The 8,859-nt window shown below is 47.3% G+C and overlaps 1 protein-coding gene across 1 annotated transcript in view; it reads right to left on the bottom strand.

Moving 5' to 3' along the window:
- Positions 1-8,693: 8,693 nt before the first annotated feature.
- Positions 8,694-8,859, bottom strand: part of LOC311147760 (putative C->U-editing enzyme APOBEC-2) — a gene marked incomplete at both ends in the record, with an annotated part of 146,542 nt that continues 146,376 nt past the window's right edge. Inside the window, one exon of the mRNA XM_084184533.1 lies at positions 8,694-8,859. This exon is cut by the window's right edge and continues 14 nt beyond it. Coding sequence (XP_084040659.1) covers positions 8,694-8,859 — 166 coding nt within the window.

Genomic DNA, 8,859 nt, shown 5'->3' with positions numbered 1-8,859 from the left:
ACCTCAATTACCTCGACTAGCCGGTGCCCCCGCACATTGACTCTGCACCGGTACCCCCCTGTATATAGCCTCCCTACTGTTATTTTATTTTACTGCTGCTCTTTAGTTATTTGCTTTTATTTTTTTTACTTAACACTTTTAATTTTTTTTTATCTTTAAAAAAGGCATTGTTGGTTAAGGGCTTGTAAGTAGAATTTCACTGTACACCTGTTGTATTCGGTGCATGTGGCAAATCAAATTTGATTTGATTTGATACAGAGCCATGGCTACATGGAGCTATATTCCACATCAAGTAACTCACACAAGCAGTAGAATCAGATTTAAAAATAGATAAAAATACACCTTATGGAACAGCGAGGACTGTGAAGTCACACACACAGGTACAAACACGTACACCTTGATTGTGTATTATAGTAGAGTAGTGGACTGAGGGCACACACAATGTATTGTGAAATCTGTTGTAAAATGTATTTTAATGTTTAACATTTTTATTATGTAAGTGTCAAGGCAGCAGCTAGTGAGGATCTATAATAAATACAAATACAAAATACAGCACTCTGTAGGGTAGCACCATGGTGTAGCCAGAGGACAGCTACTTTCCGTCCTCCTCTGGCTATATTGACTTCAATACAAAACCAAGGAGGCTTGTGGTTCTCACCCCTTTCCATAGACTTACACAGTAATTATTACAACTTCCGGAAGATGTCCTTCAACCTATCAGAGCTCTTGCAGCATAAAGTGACATGTTGTCCACCCAATCAAAGAATCAGAGAATGAATTTAGGACTGAAAGCAAAAACTACAGCTAGCTAGCACTCCAGTGCATAAAATGTGGTGAGTAGTTGACTCAAAGAGAGAGAAAGACAATAGTTTAACAGTTTTGAACACATTCATTTCTTCCAAAATTAAGAAGCAGCAGAGAGATATATTTAGTTGTATTTTTTTCACTTTCATTTAGCTAACTAATGCAGCTAATTTCGCCAACTCAACAACCTGACTCAAACAGAGAGGAATGATATTTTATGTTAGCTAGCTGGCTAAGGCTATCCAACACTCCAACTCTTCCAAGTCAAGGTAAGCTTTCAGTTTTCATTTTTTTTAACCACCGGTGTAACTGCTAAATTGTTTACTGTACACTGTACTGCATGGATTGGATTGTGGGTTTACTAACGAGTTTGTTGACTATGGCATTAGCTAATATGGTGTAGGCTGTGTGTAGCGGTTATGGTATGAGGTTTGGCTTGGAGAGTTTTTTTGCATGGTCACAGACAGCTGTTGGGTTGTGCACTGAAGTCCACAAGCGATGGGAAAAGGTGAGAGGTGGAGAGCGTGTAGATGCAAGAAGGAATTATAGGACAAGCAAAGTGATGATGCTGTATGTGGCTGCTATGAAAGTGAACTGTGTGTGAGGGTGATCAGAGGGGTATTCATTCATTCCACCGATTCTGTTGCAAAACGTTTCTTAAATGGAACAAAATAGGGAGGGGCTTAACTTATTTTTTCCAATAGAAACTCTAATTTGGTTTAATGATTACACCCTAAATCAGCTAGATGCAGGCAAGAGTGTGCAAGGCAGTATTGAATGTGTCACTGTCTGTCACTTTGATTACTCAAATTTGTCTCTCGACTTGTTATAAACTTCCATTCATAGGCTAGGTTGTAGCAACCTCATGATGGGCATAGGGCAAATTGGAGTATCATGTAGTAGCCTAAACCTATGGATGCTACATTGAGCTGGGTGAATGGAATATGGATGACAGTAATAGATATAAGGCCATGTAATAGAAATCGTCCTCCCTAATCTAAAACGGCACCAACCGCCACTGATACTGTCGTTACGTCCAATATACCTGTACCCAGGTAACTAGATATATCACTAACTTCTAGCCATTATATCATATTTATGTAAATGTACATGTACATGATACATATCAATATGATATCATATACCTCAGTCTCAATGATAGTATGATGCTAAACAATGCTGAATAACCAAGCTCTTCCTGTCTTCTCTCCTGCTCGAGCCGTGTTGTCTGAGCAGACTGGTGGAGGAGAGGATAGGGGGATGGTGTCATTCAGGTCCTAGGATCAATAACAGTATTGATTATCATTAATCACTGATCGATCAGGACGAGATCAGAGCCCTGAAGAAACATGGAGACAGAGACATTATTATACTTTATTATTAAATCACTTATTTTTACATCAACACAGACATTCTTCATGCAGTACATTTATCTTCCATTATGTTCAGACACGTTCTAAATGTTTTATATAGTATAAAGTATACAGATAATAGACCGTAATACTATAATAGCAGATCGCTGTTTCTGACATATCAGAGAGGACTGCTATCCAGTCAGCACTCACCTCTGTCATCATGAAGTGCTTTGAGAGACTAGTCAAGGATCATATCACCTCCACCTTACCTGCCACACTAGACCCACTTCAATTTGCTTACTGCCTCAATAGATCCACAGACGATGCAATCGCCGTCACACTGCACACTGCCCTATCCCATCTGGACAAGAGGAATACCTATGTAAGAATGCTGTTCATTGACTATAGGTCAGCATTCAACACCATAGTACCCTCCAAGCTCATCATTAAGCTCGAGGCCCTGGGTCTGAACCCCGCCCTGTGCAACTGGGTCCTGGACTTCCTGACGGGCCGCCCCCAGGTGGTGAAGGTAGGAAACAACATCTCCACTTCGCTGATCCTCAACACTGGGGCCCCACAAGGGTGCGTGCTCAGCCTTCTCCTGTACTCCCTGTTCACCCATGACTGTGTGGCCAAGCACGCCTCCAACTCAATCATCAAGTTTGCAGATGACACAACAGTAGTAGGCTTGATTACCAACAATGATGAGACCGCCTACAGGGAGGAGGTGAGGGCTCTCGGAGTGTGGTGCCAGGAAAATAACCTCTCACTCAACATCAACAAAACAAAGGAGATGATCGTGGACTTCAGGAAACAGCAGTGGAGAAGGTGGAAAGCTTCAAGTTCCTCGGCGTACACATCACTGACAAACTGAAATGGTCCACCCACGCAGACAGTGTGGTGAAGAAGGCGCAACAGAGCCTCTTCAACCTCAGGAGGCTGAAGTAATTTGGCTTTGCACCTAAAACCCTCACAAAATTTTACTGATGCACAATTGAGAGCATCCTGTCGGGCTGTATCACTGCCTGGTACGGCAACTGCACCGCCCGCAACCGCAGGGCTCTCCAGAGGGTGGTGCGGTCTGCCCAACGCATCACCGGGGGCAAACTACCAGCCCTCCAGGACACCTACAGCACCCGATGTCACAGGAAGGCCAAAAAGTTCATCAAGGACAACAACCACCCGAGCCACTGCCTGTTCACCCCGCTATCATCCAGAAGGCATCAAAGCTGGGACCGAGAGACTGAAAAACAGCTTCTATCTCAAGGCCATCAGACTGTTAAATAGCCTTCACTAGCACATTAGAGGCTGCTGCCTATATACATAGATTAGAAATCACTGGCCACTTTAATAAATGGAACACTAGTCCCTTTAATAATGTTTACATATCTTGCACTACTCATCTCATATGTATATACTGCATTCTATTCTATAATATTCTACTGTATCTTAGTCTCTGTGGTTGTAGGACGTGTAGATGGGGTTGTAGGATGTGTAGATGTGGTTGTAGGACGTGTAGATGGGGTTGTAGGACGTGTAGATGGGGTTGTAGGACGTGTAGATGGGGTTGTAGGATGTGTAGATGGGGTTGTAGGACGTGTAGATGGGGTTGTAGGACGTGTAGATGGGGTTGTAGGACGTGTAGATGGGGTTGCAGGACGTGTAGATGGGGTTGTAGGATGTGTAGATGGGGTTGTAGGATGTGTAGATGGGGTTGTAGGATGTGTAGATGTGGTTGTAGGACGTGTAGATGGGGTTGTAGGATGTGTAGATGGGGTTGTAGGACATGTAGATGGGGTTGTAGGATGTGTAGATGGGGTTGTAGGACGTGTAGATGGGGTTGTAGGACGTGTAGATGGGGTTGTAGGATGTGTAGATGGGGTTGTAGGATGTGTAGATGGGGTTGTAGGATGTGTAGATGGGGTTGTAGGATGTGTAGATGGGGTTGTAGGACGTGTAGATGGGGTTGTAGGATGTGTAGATGTGGTTGTAGGATGTGTAGATGGGGTTGTAGGACGTGTAGATGGGGTTGTAGGACGTGTAGATGGGGTTGTAGGATGTGTAGATGGGGTTGCAGGATGTGTAAATGGGGTTGTAGGACGTGTAGATGTGGTTGTAGGATGTGTAGATGGGGTTGTAGGACGTGTAGATGGGGTTGTAGGACGTGTAGATGGGGTTGCAGGACGTGTAGATGTGGTTGTAGGACGTGTAGATGGGGTTGTAGGACGTGTAGATGGGGTTGTAGGATGTGTAGATGGGGTTGCAGGATGTGTAGATGGGGTTGTAGGACGTGTAGATGGGGTTGTAGGACGTGTAGATGGGGTTGTAGGACGTGTAGATGGGGTTGTAGGACGTGTAGATGGGGTTGTAGGACGTGTAGATGGGGTTGTAGGACGTGTAGATGGGGTTGTAGGACGTGTAGATGGGGTTGTAGGACGTGTAGATGGGGTTGTAGGACGTGTAGATGGGGATGTAGGATGTGTAGATGGGGTTGTAGGATGTGTAGATGGGGTTGTAGGACGTGTAGATGGGGTTGTAGGACGTGTAGATGGGGTTGTAGGATGTGTAGATGGGGTTGTAGGACGTGTAGATGGGGATGTAGGATGTGTAGATGGGGTTGTAGGATGTGTAGATGGGGTTGTAGGATGTGTAGATGGGGTTGTAGGACGTGTAGATGGGGTTGTAGGACGTGTAGATGGGGTTGTAGGACGTGTAGATGGGGTTGTAGGACGTGTAGATGGGGTTGCAGGACGTGTAGATGGGGTTGTAGGATGTGTAGATGGGGTTGTAGGACGTGTAGATGGGGTTGTAGGACGTGTAGATGGGGTTGTAGGACGTGTAGATGGGGTTGTAGGACGTGTAGATGGGGTTGTAGGACGTGTAGATGGGGTTGCAGGATGTGTAGATGGGGTTGTAGGACGTGTAGATGGGGTTGTAGGACGTGTAGATGGGGTTGTAGGACGTGTAGATGGGGTTGCAGGATGTGTAGATGGGGTTGTAGGACGTGTAGATGGGGTTGTAGGACGTGTAGATGGGGTTGTAGGATGTGTAGATGTGGTTGTAGGATGTGTAGATGTGGTTGTAGGACGTGTAGATGGGGTTGTAGGACGTGTAGATGGGGTTGTAGGACGTGTAGATGGGGTTGTAGGACGTGTAGATGGGGTTGTAGGATGTGTAGATGGGGTTGTAGGACGTGTAGATGGGGTTGTAGGACGTGTAGATGGGGTTGTAGGACGTGTAGATGGGGTTGTAGGATGTGTAGATGTGGTTGTAGGACGTGTAGATGGGGTTGCAGGATGTGTAGATGTGGTTGTAGGATGTGTAGATGGGGTTGTAGAACGTGTAGATGGGGTTGCAGGACGTGTAGATGGGGTTGTAGGATGTGTAGATGGGGTTGTAGGATGTGTAGATGGGGTTGTAGGATGTGTAGATGGGGTTGTAGGATGTGTAGATGGGGTTGTAGGATGTGTAGATGGGGTTGTAGGACGTGTAGATGGGGTTGTAGGATGTGTAGATGGGGTTGTAGGATGTGTAGATGGGGTTGTAGGATGTGTAGATGGGGTTGTAGGATGTGTAGATGGGGTTGTAGGATGTGTAGATGGGGTTGTAGGATGTGTAGATGGGGTTGCAGGATGTGTAGATGGGGTTGCAGGATGTGTAGATGGGGTTGTAGGACGTGTAGATGTGGTTGTAGGACGTGTATATGGGGTTGCAGGACGTGTAGATGGGGTTGTAGGACGTGTAGATGGGGTTGTAGGACGTGTAGATGGGGTTGTAGGACGTGTAGATGGGGTTGTAGGACGTGTAGATGGGGTTGTAGGACGTGTAGATGGTGTTGTAGGACGTGTAGATGGGGTTGTAGGACGTGTAGATGGGGTTGTAGGACGTGTAGATGGGGTTGTAGGACGTGTAGATGGGGTTGTAGGACGTGTAGATGGGGTTGTAGGACGTGTAGATGGGGTTGTAGGACGTGTAGATGGGGTTGTAGGATGTGTAGATGGGGTTGTAGGACGTGTAGATGGGGTTGCAGGATGTGTAGATGGGGTTGTAGGATGTGTAGATGGGGTTGTAGGACGTGTAGATGGGGTTGTAGGAGGTGTAGATGGGGTTGTAGGACGTGTAGATGGGGTTGTAGGACGTGTAGATGGGGTTGTAGGACGTGTAGATGGGGTTGTAGGACGTGTAGATGGGGTTGTAGGATGTGTAGATGGGGTTGTAGGACGTGTAGATGGGGTTGTAGGACGTGTAGATGGGGTTGTAGGACGTGTAGATGGGGTTGTAGGACGTGTAGATGGGGTTGCAGGACGTGTAGATGGGGTTGTAGGACGTGTAGATGGGGTTGTAGGACGTGTAGATGGGGTTGTAGGACGTGTAGATGGGGTTGCAGGATGTGTAGATGGGGTTGTAGGACGTGTAAATGGGGTTGTAGGACGTGTAGATGGGGTTGTAGGATGTGTAGATGTGGTTGTAGGATGTGTAGATGTGGTTGTAGGACGTGTAGATGGGGTTGTAGGACGTGTAGATGGGGTTGTAGGATGTGTAGATGGGGTTGTAGGATGTGTAGATGGGGTTGTAGGATGTGTAGATGGGGTTGTAGGATGTGTAGATGGGGTTGTAGGACGTGTAGATGGGGTTGTAGGATGTGTAGATGGGGTTGTAGGATGTGTAGATGGGGTTGTAGGATGTGTAGATGGGGTTGTAGGATGTGTAGATGGGGTTGCAGGATGTGTAGATGGGGTTGTAGGACGTGTAGATTTGGTTGTAGGACGTGTAGATGGGGTTGTAGGACGTGTAGATGGGGTTGTAGGACGTGTAGATGGGGTTGCAGGACGTGTAGATGGGGTTGTAGGATGTGTAGATGGGGTTGCAGGATGTGTAGATGGGGTTGTAGTTGTAGTCAGGGTGTGGGGGTGTAGATGGGGATGTAGGACGTGTAGATGGGGTTACAGGACGTGTAGATGTAGTTGTATGATGTGTAGATGGGGTTGTAGGACGTGTAGATGGGGTTGTAGGACGTGTAGATGGGGTTGTAGGATGTGTAGATGGGGTTGCAGGATGTGTAGATGGGGTTGTAGTTGTAGTCAGGGTGTGGGGGTGTAGATGGGGATGTAGTTGTAGTCAGGGTGTGGGGGTGTAGATGGGGATGTAGTTGTAGTCAGGGTGTGGGGGTGTAGATGGGGATGTAGTTGTAGTCAGGGTGTGGGGGTGTACATTTTACATTTACATTTTAGTCATTTAGCAGACGCTCTTAACCAGAGCGACTTACAGGAGCAACCAGGGTCAAGTGCCTTGCTCAAGGGCACATTAACGTCATTTAGCAGACGCTCTTAGCCAGAGCGACTCACAAATTGGTGCGTTCACCCTATAGCCAGTGGGATAACCACTTTACAATTTGGGGGGGGGGGGGGGGGGGGGGGGGTTAGAAGGAATACTTTATCCTATCCCAGGTATTCCTTAAAGAGGTGGGGTTTCAAATGTCTCCGGAAGGTGGTGAGTGACTCCGCTGTCCTGGCGTCGTGAGGGAGCTTGTTCCACCATTGGGGTGCCAGAGCAGCGAACAGTTTTGACTGGGCTGAGCGGGAGCTATGCTTCCGCAGAGGAAGGGGAGCCAGCAGGCCAGAGGTGGATGAACGCAATGTCCTCGTTTGGGTGTAGGGACTGATCAGAGCCTGAAGGTACAGAGGTGCCGTTCCCCTCACTGCTCCATAGGCAAGCACCATGGTCTTGTAGCGGATGCGAGCTTCAACTGGAAGCCAGTGGAGTGTGCGGAGGAGGGGGGTGACGTGAGAGAACTTGGGAAGGTTGAACACCAGACGGGCTGCGGCATTCTGGATGAGTTGTAGGGGTTTGTAGTTGTAGTCAGTGTGTGGGGGTGTAGTTGTAGTCAGGGTGTGGGGGTGTAGATGGGGATGTAGTTGTAGTCAGGGTGTGGGGGTGTAGATGGGGATGTAGTTGTAGTCAGGGTGTGGGGGTGTAGATGGGGATGTAGTTGTAGTCAGGGTGTGGGGGTGTAGATGGGGATGTAGTTGTAGTCAGGGCGTGGGGGTGTAGATGGGGATGTAGTTGTAGTCAGGGTGTGGGGGTGTAGATGGGGTTGTAGTTGTAGTCAGGGCGTGGGGGTGTAGATGGGGATGTAGTTGTAGTCAGGGCGTGGGGGTGTAGATGGGGATGTAGTTGTAGTCAGGGTGTGGGGGTGTGCAATTAAACTTGTGTCTGATAATTGCACTTTATGTTTCTGTCTCTTTATGTTATGAAACAATAAATACTTTGTGAACAAACCAAACCCAGTGGTTTATGTAATGGCTACTCCAGCTTGACTTGCTATAAGCCTAATGATGGAAACAGGAAGAGAAGGAAGGAGGGATGGTTTTGACTGCACCTGAGACAGAAACACACAGAGAAGACAAATACAAAAAGGTAGAGAACAGTTAATACTCTGTGTGTGTGTGTGTGTGTGTGTGTGTGTGTGTGTGTGTGTGTGTGTGTGTGTATGTGTGTGTGTGTGTGTGTGTGTGTGTGTGTGTGTGTGTACCTTTACTTGAGAATGGTGTTGAGTCTGTACTGGTAGTATTGGTAGTTGTCCTGGCAGTCCTCCCAGGGGTTAAAGGTCATGTCCTCCTCCTTCTCTACAAACGTCTCCCAGACAGACAAGAAGTCAGACTGCTTCATCATCCTCATCCTCACACCCAGTGACGCCAGG

Source organism: Coregonus lavaretus (assembly GCF_964263955.1).
Source record: "Coregonus lavaretus genome assembly, chromosome: 20".
Lineage (NCBI taxonomy): Eukaryota > Metazoa > Chordata > Actinopteri > Salmoniformes > Salmonidae > Coregonus > Coregonus lavaretus.
The sequence above is the reverse complement of the archived record's forward strand: the minus strand, read 5'-3'. Positions and strand labels throughout refer to the sequence as shown.